Source organism: Chiloscyllium plagiosum, unplaced genomic scaffold, assembly GCF_037043375.1.
Source record: "Chiloscyllium plagiosum isolate Xiang-an unplaced genomic scaffold, Cpla_swu_hap1 HiC_scaffold_4, whole genome shotgun sequence".
Lineage (NCBI taxonomy): Eukaryota > Metazoa > Chordata > Chondrichthyes > Orectolobiformes > Hemiscylliidae > Chiloscyllium > Chiloscyllium plagiosum.
This window is the reverse complement of record NW_028270142.1, coordinates 83009740-83028713: the sequence shown is the minus strand read 5'-3', so window position 1 is coordinate 83028713 and position 18974 is coordinate 83009740. Positions and strand designations below refer to the sequence as shown.

At 43.6% G+C, this 18974-nt stretch overlaps 1 protein-coding gene and 1 long non-coding RNA gene across 6 annotated transcripts in view; one reads left to right on the top strand and one right to left on the bottom strand.

The window, feature by feature from the left end:
- Positions 1 to 11858, bottom strand: part of LOC122549085 (uncharacterized) — a 48634-nt gene extending 36776 nt beyond the window's left edge. For 2 of the 4 annotated variants that reach the window (XR_015756991.1, XR_015756992.1), the window contains exons 1-3: positions 11344 to 11858; positions 8901 to 8946; positions 6785 to 6998 (exon numbers count right to left, since the gene is read on the bottom strand). This is a non-coding gene — a long non-coding RNA (uncharacterized LOC122549085). The remainder of the gene's footprint in view (positions 1 to 6784; positions 6999 to 8900; positions 8947 to 11343) is intronic. The other 2 variants (XR_006311404.2, XR_015756993.1) reach the window with 2 other exon arrangements.
- Positions 11859 to 12020: 162 nt separating this feature from the next.
- On the top strand, positions 12021 to 14972 carry LOC122549084 (pancreatic progenitor cell differentiation and proliferation factor-like protein). Of its 2 annotated transcripts, none has more exons than XM_043688305.2 (5): positions 12021 to 12157; positions 12322 to 12432; positions 12580 to 12663; positions 12744 to 12840; positions 13588 to 14972. In XM_043688305.2, exons 2-5 carry the CDS (start codon positions 12375 to 12377, stop codon positions 13598 to 13600), a joined length of 252 nt encoding a protein of 83 aa, XP_043544240.1. In that variant the 5' UTR covers positions 12021 to 12157; positions 12322 to 12374; the 3' UTR covers positions 13601 to 14972. The 2 variants fall into 2 exon arrangements, with proteins under 2 accessions (XP_043544240.1, XP_087842545.1); XM_087986419.1 differs by having other exon boundaries at positions 12149 to 12173.
- Positions 14973 to 18974: the final 4002 nt, after the last annotated feature.

Here is an 18974-nt window from a genome sequence, read left to right as displayed (position 1 = left end):
CAGGGAGAGCCTTTTTCCAAGTATGGTGACAGTGAGCACGAGGGGGTATAGCTTTAAATTGAGGGGTGATAGATATAGGACAGATGTCAGAGGTATTTTCTTTACTCAGAGAGTAGTGAGGGTATGGAATGCTTTGCCTGCAACAGTAGTAGATTCGCCAACTTTCAGTACATTTAAGTCGTCATTGGACAAGTATATGGACGTACATGGAATAGTATAGGTGGGATGGGCTTCAGATTGGTATGACAGGTCGGCGCAACATCAAGGGCTGAAGGGCCTGTACTGCGCTGTAATGTTCTATGTTATTAGTTGAAATTCTCCTGAGCAGCTCTGGATTCCAATGATCCATTGGAGAGGGAGCATGTGGTGTCCACCAATACTCTCAATACCTTCACGGAAAGATGGGCGCTGTGGGGAGTGGAGTGCTTTGTTTCTTCCTCCAGTTCTATTTTGATTTATTCCCTACCCTCCCCTTCACTTTTTTTTCACGTAAGCATTGCTCACTCCAAGCTTTGATTGTCACTGGTTTCTTGGCCACATGGGTGTCTTTCATGGTGGTGGAATATTAATAAAGTTCTTTACACTTGGCAGCAGTGTAGGGAAAGCACAAAAATATCCCAAGAGATTAGAATCTCAAATAAAAAAAATTATAACCAGCTGGTTAGAATCTCCTCAGTTGAGGACTGACTCCGAGCTGGCTGGCCACAGCGAGTATACCGTGCACTAATAATTAAAAGGTAACTTGGAGACGGGAACCTGTGCGGTTATTTCAGGAACTTATCGGTCTTCATTCCTTTCAATTTCCCCAAAAACGTTTCCCTGCTAGTACTGATTTCCTTCAGTCCCTACCTCTCACTAGACCCTGCGTTCCCCAACATTGTTGAGATGTAATTTGGATCTTCCTTTATGAAAACAGAACTAAAATACACATTTAATTGGTCTGCCATCATTTATTCTCCATTATAACTGTCCCTGTTTCAAACTCTAAGGGACCTACATTTGTCTTCACTAGTTTTGCTCTCTTCACATACCTATAGAAGCTTTTGGGTTCAGTTGTATGGCCACTGCAAGCTTACCTTCACACTCTTTTCCCCTCAGACGTGGTTGACGATGCTCTACACCGCATCTCCTCCACTTCCCGCTCCTCTGCCCTTGAACCCCGCCCCTCCAATCGCCACCAGGACAGAACCCCACTGGTCCTCACCCACCACCCCACCAACTTCCACATACATTGTATCATCCTTCGTCATTTCTGCCACCTCCAAACAGACCACACCACCAAGGATATATTTCCCTCCCCTCCCCTTTCAGCGTTCCGGAAAGACCACTCCCTCCGCGACTCCCTTGTCAGGTCCACACCCCCCACCAACCCAACCTCCACTCCCGGCACCTTCCCCTGCAACCGCAAGAAATGCAAAACTTGTGCCCACACGTCCCCCCTCACTTCCCTCCAAGGCCCCAAGGGATCCTTCCATATCCGTCACAAATTCACCTGCACCTCCACACACATCATTTACTGCATCTGCTGCATCTGATGTGGTCTCCTCTACATTGGGGAGACAGGCCGCCTACTTGCGGAACGTTTCAGAGAACACCTCTGGGACACCCGCACCAACCAACCCAACCGCTCCATGGCTGAACACTTTAACTCCCCCTCCCACACCGCCAAGGACATGCAGGTCCTTGGCCTCTTCCATCACCAGACCATGGCAACACGACGGCTGGAGGAAGAGCGCCTCATCTTCCGCCTAAGAACCCTCCAAGCACAAGGGATGAATGCAGATTTCTCCAGTTTCCTCATTTCCCCTCCCCCCACCTTATCTCAGTCCCAATCCTCGGACTCAGCAGCGCCTTCTTGACCTGCAATCTTCTTCCCGACCTCTCCGGCCTATCACCCTCACCTTAACCTCCTTCCACCTATCGCATTTCCAACGCCCCGCCCCCAAGTCCCTCCTCCCTACCTTTTATCTTAGCCTGCATGGCACACCTTCCTTATTCCTGAAGAAGGGCTTATGCCCGAAACGTCAATTCTCCTGCTCCGTGGATGCTGCCTGACCTGCTGATCTTTGAGGGGCCCTATTCTCTCCCTAGTGTAAATATATGGCTTACTTGAATAACAGAAGGCTGGCTGTGACTGTGGATGTATTCAGTATTCAGAAGCCTGTGGTGACATTGTGTAACCCACGCATGGGGCGGTCACGTGACGTTCCGTTTCGTGCCCTGGAAGAGTGCGGGGCGGTCACGTGACGTCCCGTTTCGCGCTTAGGAAGCGGGCCGAGGAGGTCACGTGATGCTCCATTTCGCGGGCAAAAGAAGGTCACGTGGGGTCTGACATCCGGGAATGCGAGGAGGTGGGGAATTGAGTCAGATCAACACCCAATCAGAAGATAATTCTACCTCAGTGTTTATATGACGTTTTTTATTGTGTAAAAGACTGAAACAGGGACAGAACGAGGTCTTACTTTTTGAACTGGCACACTTTGTAGTTTTGTCAGGGACAAAAAGGTTTAGACCCAGAGCTCTGAATGCTTTGTCTGCTTACTGTTTAAAATAAATTAAGAGTGTGAGACCGAATATCTTCTCCTATTGCTTCATTTAAAAGCGCACGCAGGACTTGGCTCACACATAGAAGAAAGTAAGTTGGTAGATTGAGCCAAAGTCCAACAAATTGGTGACCCCGACGTGATGAAGACGGAGAAGTGACGGAAAGAGAGAAAAATAGAAACAACGGACAACTGACGTTTGATGACAACAACAAGCGGCGCAGCATAAAAAGGTGAGCAGACGCCTGTTTATATCGAAGTTCTGCAATTGGAGATACTAAATTGATTGTTGTCATTATACTGCAAGTGTCCTAGTAATAGTAAGTGGATAAAGTATTGATATAGTACGTACGGGTTTAAAGTCCCATGGGGTTAGAGTCCCCATAAAAGCAACAAAGTTTGAGACGTACAGGTTTAAAGTCCCTTGGGGTTTAGAGTCCTCGTAAAAGCAACAAGGTATGTAAGTGTGAGGAGGTTTAAAGTCCATTGAGCAGGATCTCATAAAAGCAACGCTCACAAATTTTGGTATGATTGATGTGTTGTAAGTTTTAAGAATTATATTGGGGAATGTACGGAGGGTGGTAGAAAAGCCAGTAGCGTTTTGAAGACAGAGACGGTGGTGTTTCAGTGAGAGAGAGTCGATAGTGAAAACCTAACGGTGACAACGAAACTGCTGATAAATCTCGCTGAAAGGGTCAGTTGCTCGGGTGTACTCCATCCAAGCTGACTAGCCACCGGATTTGTCTCCGATTGGGTTGGTTGCTCGGTTATATTTATATCCAAACCAACTGACTACTGGACGGGAGGATTAAAACAAAAATACATAAAATGGAAGGGGAGTTTGATAAAGAGTGTTAAGAATACGGAGGATGTTCCTCCGATTTAGTGTTGCCCGTAAAACAGCAGTGGGGTAAAGCCAGAAGTCAGTTAGTTAGTGGGCTTGCAAAGAACAAACAAAAAACAATGATGGAGAAATATGACAAGATTTGGGAGGAATTACAGAAACAGGGCAAAGTCCCTAAAGATGAGGAGAGGAAGAAATTGTCACTGTTTTAGGAAAAACAGAAGAACAAGCTAAATTAGAAGTAGAAGAGCACATGAAGGGAAAGAAAGGGTCAATATTAGTTAGAAGAAAGTGGACAAAAGAAGGCGGGGAGAAAGAAGAGAGGAGGATTCATCTGCACAACATGACGTTAGCCTGTATGGCGGTATAAACATTACAAAAGAGAGTAGGTGGTACCTCTACAACAAAACTGACAAAGGAGACAGAAAAGGCAGGACCATCTGCGCCATTATATCCTAAATTGCCTGGGGTACAATCACCACCCCCATATCCTGTAATACAAATGCCACTTATGTATGTTCAAGAAGGGGTCTTAGATATGCAAGAAGTAGGAACAAGAGAGTACAACGTAGTAAAACAGAGACTGGCGGAAGCTGTAGAAGAAAGTATCAGAAAAGTAGAAAAATTAACACTAGAAGTTGATCAGAGGGTTAAGGAAGCGGAGGAAGCAAACAGGGGGATAATGACGCACAGTAGAAACAAAGAACAGCCAAAACAGGGGAGATGTTTAGCAGTGCAGGAGCCAGATGCTCACTCGACACAGTATAGTGCTGAGAATGAAAAGAGGGGAAGATTACATGATTCAGGTCAGTTATTGGATGATGGGTTCTCAGACAGAAGAAGGAGAGATTTGAGGGAAGAACAGGATAGAGAGAAATTGGATGGGGAGTAGTCTACAAGTAGTATAGATATTGAGGACGAAGAATCCCTGACAGACGATGATCCAAACACTTACCCGGTCACCTTGAAAGGCTCACTCACAATGCATACCGAACATGGCCCTTCACTGAAGCCCCTCCCTAAACCAAGTTACAATTTGCGTCAAAGAGACACATTACGACAACCTATAAAGTATCAGCACCACCAAATGCCATTAATTTACAGAGGCTCTTACCTGGGGAATGTTTATCAGTTCTTCACATATACTGATATGAATTGCATCCTGGATAAAATGCCCCCACCCATGGAGGGAGGTGGGCCCTGGATGACAAAATTTTCTCAATATACACTAGGTCACAAGTGGACTGGAGAGCATTGTTGGGTAAGCAATTGAGTATGTGGGAAATACAGCAGATTGAAGCGTCTGCGGGGAGCACCTTATTACCTGATTCGGACCCGTTTGCGCAGCATGCCACCTGTGTGGGAAGGGCAATGAGGGAGAGATTCCCGATTCCACCGGGAGCGATGCACTCACTCACCTTCACAATGAAGGAGGGTGAGGATATGCCTGCCTTTTTGGCTAGGTGTAAGGACACGTGGACAGATACTGCGGGGAGCCATCCAGGGTCAGGTCAGTTACAGACCACGTTATTTAGAAATGCCATTATGGCAGGGATGCTTAAGGAAGTAAAAGAGGCAATGGAGAGTAATCCTGATATCCCAGGTTGTTCTACAGAACAGTGGGAAAAACATTTGACGCACCACATGAAGCGTTACAGGACAAAACAGGATGAAGATAAACAGAGCAACAAATCAGCTCAAGTGCAGTTGTTGACGTTACAGCTCGATGAGGCTAGAAGGAAGGCTAATGATACAAAGAAGGCCTCCGAAAAGACAACTAATCAGATGGTTCAGCGGCCGTTGCCACAAAACAACCCGCTGAGTTTAAACCCAACACCTGATTGGATGCCATCCTACCCCCAATATGGGGGCAGGCCTATAGGTGTTCCCGGAGGAATGCGTGGTAGAGGAAGGGGTCGCGGAGGATTCAGAGGTCAGCCACTCAACACCTGTTTTGAGTGTGGCCAACCCGGGCATTGGAGAAGGGATTGTCGCATGTTGTGGGGAATCCAGGGAGGCCAGGGATTGATCCAAGGACAGTATGTCCGCGCAAGTCAGCCTCCTTTTCAACAGGCTGTTCAGCCTTACCAAGTCCCAAATGCAGCTGCAGCCCCGGTGCAAGGACAGTACCCCCAAACTATGCTGGAAGGGCAGGGGTATGAATATTGACGGGGCCCGAGAACCCAGGGGCATGTGGGGTTGGCAGACCCCTATATGCAAATGAAGGTAATGGACAAGAATCTGTCTTTTTTGGTTGACACGGGTGCAAGATTTTCTACCATCACTTATGATATACCTCGGTCAAGCATGTCATCCTCTAGCGTCCAGTTAGTAGGGTTCTCGGGTAAACCAGAAAATCTGCCTTTGACATCGCCACTGATCACATCAGTGGCCAGACAGACCTCTCGTCACCAGTATATTTCATCACCTGCATGCCCCGTGAATTTGATGGGACGTGACTTGCTGGTGAGATGCGGGATTTCGGTTTTGTGCGGATCAGACGGACTGGTAGTGACCTTTCCAAATGGCCATTCCGTCAACTGTTCTATGACAATGATTCACTCTGGATCCCAAATGATGTTATCACCGGACACATCACCAACAGCAGAAGGGCAGTGGGCAGATATATACTGGGGACTTCTCGAACCCGAAAACAGGCAAAACAACGGCATACAGTCTTTATATAACCGATGGCGACCCTGGGTTCAGATGCTGCATCCCTATGCTCCTCCTGCAGATCCCCTTCATGTTACCTTATATTATGATAGAGATGATAATGAAATCTACCAGCATGCATTCTATCAGCACCTAGAAGGGACTCAATGGGATATTTCTTCCAGTTGCATTCTGCTTGGAAAGGAAGATGTGGCGGGTGTTGTTGAATTAACTGCAGAACAGTTGGAATGGTATGAGATGTCTGAAGAAGCTATACCTCCTGTCACATTGGCCGTGCATGCTGAATATCAGGCCAAGGATCTGGGACCTATGTCCAAACGCTTGATGGTGCTAACTGACTGGGTGTGGACTCAGTTACCTGGTTTACAATATTCATCATCAGAGGAAGCCTATCGAATTATGTACAGGACAACTGACAAGGTACTGCTGGACCATAGGCAGATTGAAAGGTTTCATGGTAGGGAGAAAACAGACCATCCACAGGCTGCAGCGATGCTTGACTCTCTACCAGATACCTTGTGGTCAGCAAGTTCAACGGACGTTGGTTACTGCAAACACGTCACACCAATCACATTCGATTTAATTGACCACACTCCAATTTGGCAGAGACAATATTCACACAAACCACAGGCTGAAACCGGCATTGCCGACACAATTGAAGGATTGTTAGCAGCAGGGGTGCTAGAACCCTCCCAATCGGCCTGGAACACCCATATCTTACCTGTAGAGAAGCAGAATACCGGTAGATATAGGATGGCGCGTGATCTTCGACGGATTAATAGTGTCGTTTCTACTCCAACAGTTCCAGTTCCAAACCCGTACACTGCGATGTCTGTGCTGACCTCTGACCATAAGTGGTTCTCGTGCATTGATCTGGCCAACGCGTTCTTCTGTTTGCCCCTAGCTGAACATCTGAGGGACATTTTTTCGTTCACCTACAAAGGTCAACAATTGCGTTATACAAGGGTCCCTCAAGGGTTTATTTTGTCACCTGGGGTGTTTAATCAGGTACTGAAACAGCAGCTGAAGGATCTGACGCTCCCAAAGGGGGTGGTATTGATCCAGTATGTGGATGACATTCTTTTGGCAGCACCTGATCATGTTTCTTGTCTGGAAGCCACAAAGTTGTTGCTGCTTCACGTGTATAGCGTCGGTTTCAAAGTTTCACGGGCTAAATTGCAATGCTGCAGACAAACGGTGTCTTTTCTGGGTAGAATTATTTCTGCTGAGGGGACAGGTGTGTCTCCGTCCCACAGATCCTCCATTCTGCATCATACCAAACCAGTCACTGTAAAAGACATGCTCTCACTTCTTGGGTTGGCAGGATACAGCAGACAATTCATTGCATCATATGGGGAACTCACTTTCCCTCTCAGGGCCATGGTAAATGAACAAGGTATGAGAAATTTGTCGGCCCATTTGCAGTGGACTACGGAGGCAGACGAAAGTTTCATATCTCTTAAACAGGCTTTAACGCGGGCTGCTGATTTAGCGGTCCCAGATTCCTCGATATTTCTGAAAAATTACACACAATAAATGGTGTTCTTTTTCAGAAAAAAGGGGGAGGCAGGCAGGTGCTGATGTATGTAAGTGTTACTCTTGACCCAGTAGAGGACAGACACCCGCCATGTACAAGAGATGCAGCAGGGGTAGCAAAAATTCTCCAAAAGGTAGCACATAGTCATGGGCCATTCATTAACAGTACTGACGACGCATAGTATAGTGGCCTATGTGAACTCAACAGCCTTTACAATGACGTCACTGCGGCAAACCAGGTTAGAGAAAATCTTGAATGCACCACATATAATTTTTACACATGAAGGAATTAACATGGCTAATAATATGGGAGAAGGAGAGTCCCGCATCTGTGAGGAAAGGGTACAGAGAGATACCAAAGTTAGGGTAGATTTACAGGCAATCCCATTAGTAGACCCAGAAGAAGTGCTGTTCACAGATGGTTGCTGTTACAGACATCCAACTGAAGGACTTAAAGCAGCCTATGCAACAGACAAGTGAGGGATTTGAGGAAGTGCTGACAGGAAAAGTGACAGGCAAAGAATCAGCCCAGTTGGCTGAACTACAGGCAATGATAGCTGCGTTAGAATGGTCAGAGGGAAAAAGAGTAAATATCTACACCGACTCTGCATATGTGGCAGGGGCTATACAGGTAGAACTCAGTCAATGGATCAGGGCAGGATTCTTAACAGCAGCAAAAACCCTAATTAAACATGAAAAAGATATAAAAAGATTAGCGGAGGCCCTAATGAAACCTGCAGAAGTGGTGGTGGTCAAGTGTAGAGGACATGATAAAGCAGATACAGTAGTAGCGAAGGGCAATCAGGAAGCAGACTTAGCAGCAAAGAAAGCAGCAGGGTATACAGCACAGTATATAATGATGCAAACAGAGAGAATAGTGTATGACCTGCTGCCCGCCTGCGATGCAAATGTGTTAATAAAAGAGCAGCAGAAAGCCTCTCCTCATGAACTGACAGTATGGAGAGAGAGAGAGAGGGGCCACAGAGTCAGAAGGGATTTGGAGGTCACCGGACGGTAGACCAGTGCTACCCCCAGGTTTGATAGCTTCCATGCTCCAGGAAGCTCATGGGTTGACACATTGTGGAAAAACACAGATGCAGAGGTATCTGACACATTGGTGGCATCCGTTCTTGCCAGCGATGATTGAAAATTATATCAAGGAATGTAGAACGTGTACAGAATACAACGTGAGGCCAACAGTGAAACCACACGAGGGAAAATTCCCTCTTCCAAGAATGCCAGGTCAGGAAATAGTGATTGACTACACTGACATGATAGAGAGAGTAAACGGATACAGGTACCTTTTGGTAGCAGTGGATGTATACACTGGTTGGCCAGAAGCAATACCTGCAAAAATGGAAGATGCAAAGACAGTGATCAAATTCTTGATAAACCAATATATTCCAATGCATGGGTTTCCAAAGAGAGGTCAGATAATGGCACACATTTTAAGAATAAACACCTGCAAGAAGTTGAAGCAGCTTTAGGACTGAAACATGCGTTTGGAACAGTGTACCATCCTCATGCACAGGGAAAAGTGGAAAGAATGAATCAGTCCATAAAAGGAAAAATAGGAAAAGTGTGTGCACAAACAAAGTTAAGCTGGGTGGATGCCCTACCTTTAGCTTTAATGTCCATTAGAAGCTCAGTAAACTCTATTACAGGGTTCACCCCGTATGAGCTGACAACAGGGCAGCAGTTCCCGGGACCAGGAGCTGGAATACAGATGGAGGAAGAGCCTCTCTAAGGTACAAACCTTACTATGACCAACTAACAGCTTTGGTGTCAGCTTTCTCCAAACAGATTGGATCGGAAAAGGGGGAACTACAGAGCCAGGCGCCATCTACCACAGACTGGGTCCTGCTGAAGGTGATCAAACGGAAGTGGTCGGAGCCGAGGTGGACAGGACCTTATAATGTGTTGGAGAGGACATCTCATGCGGTCAGACTACAGGGGAAAGGAGAAAGCTGGTACCATTGGAGCCAGTATGCAGCTACGGAACCGCCAACGAGAACTCTAGAACAACTAAGAACAGAAAGAGAGTAGAAGGGTCTTAAACTTTTAATGTACGCAGGAAGAGGGTTCTGGAAAAAGGGGGAGAGGTTCTCAAGATTTCTAACCAAAGTTGTGTCAAGGATATAATGTCTATCTCTGTAAGCAGCCCACATTACCTTCGGCTGTGGAGGTTGGGAGTCTTTGTTATTGTTTTATGTATAAGTGTTATGCTGCTGTTAATAGGGGTATTAACCACGAGGGACAAACACACAGGCGAGGGAGGAAGTTCCAGGAACAAAAGAGCAGTAGGACAAGAGGCGGATAAATGTTTAAGGGAGACGAGGAGCCGGGTACACATCGGACACGATAGAAATCATGGTACAACATATCAGTTTGATTTATGCAAAGTAATTGATTGTGGCAAAGATATAGGGAGCTGGAGGGAGTATGATGTATACCTTTGTTTCTATGCCATTTACGATGACCCATGCCCGTCGTGGGATAATGTATTAACATGGACTGGGGTACGATGGACCCCCAAGAGGTCGTCACCTTCGGATAATAGATGGAACATTCGAGACCATGTGAGCCTGACAAAGGGGCAACTCAATCATTCTTCAGAGCTAAAAAATCCACTTTTGTTAACCCTGACAAAATTTGATATTAATCCTAGTCCAAAAGAGGTACAGATTTACTGTGAGAGTGATGACAGAAGCTTTTATTTTGTAATAGGTGTAGATCAATCTGGAGTGGATAACATGGGATTATTGAAGGTAACCTTAGTGGACCCTCCTATGAGCCAGCCACAAACTGAAAATACAAGTATGGACCGAATATCTTCTCCTATTGCTTCATTTAAAAACGCACCCAGGACTTAGCTCACACATAGAAGAAAGTAAGTTGGTAGATTGAGCCAAAGTCCAACACTAGTTACCCTTTTGTGCTTAATATATTTGTAAAAACCCTTTGGATTCTCCTTAATTCTATTGGCCAAAGCTATCTCATGTCCCCATTTTGCCCTCCTGATTTCCCTCTTAAGTATACTCCTACTTCCTTTATACTCTTCTAAGGATTCACTTGATCTATCCTGTCTATACCTGACATATGCTTCCTTCTTTTTCCTAACCAAACCCTCAATTTCTTTAGTCATCCAGCATTCCCTATACCTACCAGCCTTCCCTTTCACCCTGACAGGAATATACTTTCTCTGGATTCTTGTTATCTCACTTCTGAAGGCTTCCCATTTTCCAGACGTCCCTTTAGCTGCAAACATCTGCCTCCAATCAGCTTTTGAAAGTTCTTGCCTAATACAATGTTTGACCCCAGCACTAGGAAGCAACATCCCAACCTTGAGTCTCATTTACGGCCACATAAACATATTTATTATGCCCTTATGAATGCACCCTCCATTACTGTAGCGTTGCCACACACTCCTGCTTTCCCATGCAGTCGAGCTAACCATGGTGTGACAAATTTGACTGTTGCCACTTTGCCCTGAGAGGCCATTCACCCCGAAGCTATAATTCCTTTGCAGAAGAATGGCCATAAAGATTTGTGAACGGTTGGGTTTCAGCCTCAACCACTGGTCAACAAAAATTATTGGGTTTTTTTAGTTCTTCAAAATGTCACCACTGAAAACAATGTGAAAAATGAAATGGGTCCAGCTGAGTAGATTTACCCATCCCTTTGCGAATAGAAGTCATCAATCTGAAATATCAACACTTTTTCTTTCCACATATGGTGACTGACCTGAATGTTTCTTGATTTTTCTTTTATTTTAGACTTCCAGCATGTGGAACATTTGCATTTGCAGCGGATTTCCAGCTCATTTCCTCACAACGTTTGTCTTCTTCGCGAGGACTCTGGACTTGCATCTAATTATTGCTTTCAACAATACAAGTCACAATTTACATTAATTTACCAGCTCCGCGATTAACAACATATAGCTTTACGCTAGACTGTGCCACCTGGAGACTGCATGGGTCGTTGAAGCAATGTAAAACTCAGCTGATACTGGTATTGCAGAGTGCTCAGTCATTTTGCATCAGGCTGGACTGACGTGAGCAGCAAGCCACCCCTTCCCCCTATTAGTCACGCATTTTGTGTATAGTTTGCATAAACAGAGCTGATATTTCCACATCGTTCATTCTAATTGTGGGACCCCAGAGACAAAGCCGGAAAATAACGCAATCGAAATGCAATATGTACTAGCAGGAGAGGCTGATGACTATGCAAACTGTTCAGTTTCCCAGCACGGGCTCCGTGCCCTCGGGCTGAGCCACTGATGAGTCGGACTCTGAGCTCATTGGACTTTGGCGCTTGGCCGGCGTCCTGCTATTTCTGGTCTGAACTGGTTGTTCCGTTCGTGGGTTTCCAGCTGGCTGCAATTCAACCAAGTCAACGTGTCAGACTGCACACAGTCCAATGCGGAAGCTGCAAGCATCAGCTGGTATAAAAGCCAGCTCCACAATAGGAAGCCAGTCTGTGGCTGCACAGTGTTAGGAAAGTTTCTGTTCTGAGACGGTGCTGCAGTTACAATATTGCAGTGAATTCCTTCTCCTGGGTGCGTGTCCCGACAAGTATAAGCAGAACACCATTCTCACTTCAATCCTGAGTTTTATTTGTTGCTATCTCTTTGGGTATAGGATTGTTTGGGATGCGAGTAGTGCAATATATTTTGCCAGCTTTTAAAAAACCGCTTTATGTTTTCTCTTTGATATTTTTCAGGATCTTTCGACTCTCCAGGGAAACCTTCCAGGTCCAACTCTGATCCTACCGCCATGGCATCTGTTCCTTCAGCTGGCTGTTTGCTTGCAGCACGGAATCAATATTATAGAAGTAAGTATTCAGCTATTGTTTAGAAGTGAAACATCTGATAGGTTGAGAATAATGGATGTAATGTTTGTGACTGTTGCATTTCTGCAGATATTTTCGTGTTTCTAGAAACTTGAATTTTTATCTTGCAGTATTCCTGTTTCTTTTCAGCCCGAGTCCATTCCACATCAGATGGAACCTCCAGTGGGCTATGCCGTTTGGAAAATGCCATGGAGCATGAAAAACCCCATCAAGGTAATAAAGATAAACTTCGTAAAACTGAATTGTGAGCACCTTGGTTTTGTAGCTCATTGTTTTTCCCTTGGTGTACACAGGATTTCTTCTCGCACTGGAGAAATGTTTGTGGTTAAAGAATTTTCTGAACTGTGAGCCTGCTCATCACCCTGTTAACACAGGGCTATCCACAGGAAGGTAAGACGTCCTTCACAAACTAGGAAGAACCTCCTGAAGGTCATTTTGATATTGGATGACTGTGTAAAATGTTAAATTTGCATCAGAAATGATGTATAGAACAGTACAGCAGAGCAACTGCCCCTTTAGCCCATCAACTCCATGCTGACCATGATGCCATGCTAAACAAATCTAATCTGCCCACAGAATATGGGGGTGGCATAGTAGTTAGCACTGTTGCCTCACAATGCCAGAGACCTGGGTTCAATTCCTGCCTCAGGTGACTGACCGTGTGGAGTTTGCACATTCTCCCAGTGTCTGTGTGGGTTTTCTCTGGGTGCTCAGGTTTCTTCCCACAGTCCAAAAATGTGTAGGTCAGGCGAATTGGCCATGCTAAATTGCCCGTAGTGTTAGGTGAAGGGGTAAAATGTAGGGGAATGGGTCTGGGTGGGTTGCGCTTCGGTGGGTTGGTGTGGACTTGTTGGGCCGAAGAGCCTGTTTCCACACTGTAAGTAATCTAATCTAATTGCCTAGTCACAAGTGTAGTTTGGTCTCTTTGAAAATGATTTCCAAAGTCTTTTCTAGATAGCATTTGAGAATCTAAATAATTGCAAGATAACAGACATTTTAACACACAACATTTTCTGGCTGTTATTAGTGATCATTCAAATAAAGTTATCATTCGTAAGGGCTTGAGCTTGCGTTATTGACTAAATAACTTGATCAAACCTTTAAGTGAATTAACCATTTCTTCTTTTTGTTTGACAGTGGTCATCGTTGATCAAGGATGATTCTTTGACAAATGGTTTCTATGGATTGTGTTTTAATCTACAGTATTTGGTATTATGTTGCCACTGACTCAGGGAATTAGTTGCAGTTTACATAGAGATTTGAACTGCCTTGAAATAGCTGATGCCCATCTCGAGCAGCAAGTGATGTTATCATCAACAGTGTTGTTTTTAAAAAATTATTTTCCAACTAAAGCAATTTACAAAAGAGCATGTTGATGATTTTCAAACAATCCAAGTTAGGATATTAAGAAGGGGGAAAACTAATTTTAAAAACCTGAAGGACTTGTCACATTTTGGCCAAAGTTAAATAACTTTTTGATAGTTTCCTCAATTCAGCATAATATCTTTGTAGCATAAACAAATGTTGACATAATGTCTTCATGTGGCAGTGTACAGTGTCTTTTACAATACGTAGAATTTTTATTTATATTTTGGTTATTTGCTGTATACTGTTCTTTATATTATTAACTGTTTTTTGAGTTGTCTAATAAATGACATACTGCTTGAGAAAGGATGACCATGTGTCAGAAAACCCATTTGCTTTACTGTGAGAACATTTTTTGTTTGAAAAAGTTTTTTAAAAAAAAACTGCAATTTTTTTTTTAATGAGACAAGTAATAGATGGCAGGCTATCATTCTTCATGTTAATTTTAATGAAAAAGTTGATTTGAATGCAAATTTGGAAATTCTGTTTTCTCAATGCCTCTCTTTTTTAAGGGGAGTGATTTCAATTCTTACTTTGTTGGAGTTTGGTCAAGTAGATTTCATATTTCTTCTTAGAATTTGAAGTAGAATTCCTACAGTGTGGAAACTGGCCCTTTGGCCCAACAAGTTCACATTGACCCTGTGAAGAATCAGCCACCCAGACCCATTCCCCTACATTTTAACTCCTGACTAATGCACCCAACCTACACATCCCTGAACACTGGGGGCAATTTAACACGGCCAATTTACCTAACCTGCACATCTTTGGATTGTGGGAGGATACCGAAGCACTTGGAAGAAACCCACACAGACACAGGGAGGATGTGCAAACTCTACACAGCCAGTCTCTGGAAGCTGGGTCCTGGTGGTGTGAGGTAGCAGTGCTAACCACCATACCACCCCTTGCCGTGCTGTCATTTCATTATGTAAAGCTCTGAGCAAAACTGTCTTTTTGTACATGCCTAATGTTTAATTTGATCCATATTAATTATCCTTTTGTATGTAACTTCCAACTTTGGTGACAAAAACTGATGTTATTGAAATGAATGGGCTATACAAGAAAGGGCTCATCCATTGCTTGTTGTTCCAGCCAATTTAACATTATCTCATTGCCATTCTGAGACAATATGACAGCCTATTCTGGAGATGTGTAGGGGGGATGGGGGGGGGAGAAAAATTACAGCTTCCCTACCCTGCCACCCTCACCCCCCCCCCCCCCCCCCCCCAGTTAAGCAGCTTCGCCTATATATTTAATCTGATTTGATCGAAAGAGAATCTGTTGATAGCAGGCTTATCCCTGCTCCTGATGTCTTGATTATGTGCTTCAGTGCAGTGACCTGTACAAAAGGAGCATTCAATTATGAAATTTATCTGCTAGGGTGATACACTACTGAATTAACTGTGACACTTTTAAATGTACTTATTTTATTAATAAATTTTTTTTTATACACTTCTACCTCTTAAACTCCTTATTGTTACCAAAATGTGGCATGGAGTTATAGGATGCTGCAACACAAACAGCCATTTAGCCTTACAAGTCTGCAGTGGTATTTTCCTCCCCTCCATATTATTTTTCAATTAACTATTCAGTTCCCATTTAAAGGAAAAGACGTGGATTCAACTTCAGTGTGTGTCTGTGTATGTTCACGTGTACACCTTCGGTTGAGTCATTCAGCATGTTGCGTCTGTGTTGGCTGTCTGAAGCATCAACTCACCCAGTCCCATTCTTTCACCTTCTCTATGTGACTCTGCACACCTTTTCTTTATTATCCCAATTGCTGGTACTACTAGCTAAGGTTTAGGGTGAGAGGGGAAAGATATAAAAGAGACCTAAGGGGCAACTTTTTCACACAGAGGGTGGTACGTGTATGAATGAGCTGCCAGAGGATGTGGTGGAGGCTGGTACAATTGCAACATTTAAGAGGCATTTGGATGGGTATATGAATAGGAAGGATTTGGAGAGATAAGGGCTGGGTGCTGGCAGGTGGGACTAGATTGGGTTGGGATATCTGGTCGGTATGGACAGGTTGGACTGTTTCCATGCTGTACATCTCTATGACTCTAAGTAAAATCCCCAAATGGAATCTGGGCTGCCAAATTTATTTAACCACAGAGCAGACGTTTATTCCACAAAAAAAGCTCAGTGTACGATACAGTTGGGTCGGTCTTAAAACACACAGTAAAACAAAGTCATGTCCCATTTCCTGACACTATCCATCACAAAGACTCAAATCTGGAGAAATTATCCCTGATCATAAAATGTTTCAGTTTGATTTAATTTTTACCCTCCATCCCCTTTTTTTTTGCTGTGAACTGGAGTCTTACATGAAAACACTCAACAAGAAAATTTTGATTTTCACAGTTGTTAACAATCTGTAAATTTCTAACCAAGCACTCCAGATCGGATTCTCACAACTACTTTCCCAAGAGAGAAAATATATTTGCTTCTGACTCTAATGACCTAATAATCTAGTTCCCTGTCCAGCATCATCTTCCTTGATAAGTTCAAAATAATATCTTGACAGGTGCATAGTTAGTTGAAAGTCGAGTCGTGAGTAGATAGGATAGTGAAGAAGGTGTTTGGTTTGCTTTCTTTTATAGGTCATTCAGTTGGGAAGTCATGTTACTGCTATACAGGACATTGGTTAGGCCACGCTTGGAATATTATGTGCAATTCTTCCTATTGCAATGACATTGTGAAACTTGAAAGGGTTCAGAAAAGGTTTACAAGGATGTTGTCAGGATTGGAGGGTTTGAGCTATAGGGTGGGGCTGAATAGGCTGGGATTTTCCCTGGAGCGTCAGAAGTTGAGGGGTGACCTTATGGAGGTTCATAAAATCATGAGGGCCATAGAGTGAATAAACACGGTCTTTTCCCTGGGGTGAGGGAGTCCAGAACTAGAAGTTTAGGGTGAGAAGGGAAAAATTTAAAAGGGACCTAATGGGCAACTTTTTCACGCAGAGGGTGGTGTGTGTATGGACTAAACTGCCAGAGGACATGGTGGAGGCTGGTACAATTACAACATTTAAAAGACATCTGGATGTGTATATCAATAGGAAGGTTTTAGAGGGATATGGGCTTAGTGCTGGCAAATGGGACTAAATTAGTTTAGGATATCTGGTCGGCATGGACAAGTTGGACGGAAGAGTGTGTTTCCATGCTGTACATCTATGACCGAAAGTACATTAGCCATGCCCTTGCCTCCCTGAGACAGTGTCTCTCTTTTTACCTTTTTTTATTATTTAAATGTAATAGTGTCATCTCACTGGGTGGAATGCTGGAAAGCAAGCCTCAGGATTTCCCAGAGATGTCACAAAAGGTAAAACATCTATCAAAACATACAAAGTGCTCGATTTACATGTCTGGTGAAATGGGACTAACAGAAAACATGACCATAGGATCTTGTATTTAATTGGAACCACTATTTAGGACAAAAAATTCCTAACCACAGGTAAACAACAATGAACTATTGACATATAACTTCCATAGTTAAACATTTTACCCTCTTCTAAACTTCTGTCCCACTACATACACATACAGACAGAAAAACATTTTTTTTGCTTTGGGTGGAGGGATAAAAAACAGGGAAAGCAGCTCAATGGCTCCAGTGCATAGGATTCACTGAGATGATCTTTTTGCTTGCCAGGATTTTCTGTTCTGCACTCTTTTCTCCAAGTTCTTTTCACTTCACAGAGGATAAAGGTGACTGGGACTTTAACTGCAAAGTCTCTTAGTTATTGCTTAAAGGCTTTGTCTTACAGTAACTGGTGAACGAAAATAAACTGGCTTTCTTATTATTCTTCTTTAGATATTTTACTGGAGGTAAAATTATATCACCTTCTTTTGCAACGGACTGAAGCTGTTCAGCCACTTACGAGCCAATCAGATTGTTGTTGTCAGGCTGATGGGCTCTGCCGTCCACAACTGGTGACAACTCCATGGACCAATCGGTAACCTGTGTGCTGGTCTGCCTGCAAACAGCTTCCTCATTGCTTGAATAAAGCCGGAATGCAGACGGGTTAAAACTTTTCGCAACTCACGTTTAATAAGTGCAACAGTTCTTTCCACAATCCTTGGTTTTAATTAGTCCTTTTCCCATTTCAGTCCACAATCAAAAACACAGCAAAATAGAAAGATGTGGTATTTCCAGTAGAAAAGTTTCATTTCCTTGAATGTTATTTTCCTTTCCACATCTCTTTGTCTCTCATTACTTTTTCGATTTCTGTCAGAATCTTCTTTACTCAATCTGGATCTTTGTTGTTATTTATTTGTGCCCTTAGAGCAGATTCTATTAATTTTAGGGAGGGACTGACAAATTATTAAGTTGTCATAGGAGCTATAGTAGGCCATTCAGACACTGAGCTTGCTCCACTAGACTACTGCTGATCACCAGTGTCAATGCCACTTTCTGTACTACCTTCACATCCCTTGATGTCAACAGTCTCCAGAAAATTATCAATTTCTGCACACTCAATGACTGAACCTCCTCTGTCCTTTGTCCAAAAGTTAACCATCCTCTGACAATCCTCTTGATATCAGTCTTAAAGGGCCTTTCTGTAATTCTGAGATTATGACCCTTGGATTCATGCTCAAAAGCCTGGGGGGACTAAATATAGACACCTTTCAAAGTGTTGTATCTTAGATAAGATAAACCAGGTCAGGTCTTACACAGGTCATGGTAGGTCATTGAGTGCAAGAGTTGGTACATCATGTTTGTTTGCACAAGACATTGACAAGGCCACGCTTGGAGTACTGCACACAATTCTGGTCACAATTAATTCTAATTATAGGAAGGATGTTATTAAACTGGAAAGGAGCAAAAAAGATTTACAAAAATCTTACTGAAAGTGTAAAGTTAGAAGGAGAGGCTGGATAAGCTGAGATTCTTTTCCCTGGAATTTAGGAGGCTGTGGGTGATCTTATAGAGGTTTATAAAATCATGAGTGGCATAGATAAGATGAACAACTCCCTTTGGACACCAACAATTCACAAATTCTCACCATTTGAAAAGTATTCTGTCTTTCTGTTTTATTTCTACCAAAGTGAATAGCTTCACAATTATTCATATGAAAAGCCACCGTCCATGTTCTCGCCCATTCACCTAGCCTGACCAAGTCCTCTGGAAACCTCTTTGTATCCTTTTCACAACTTGTGTTCCCA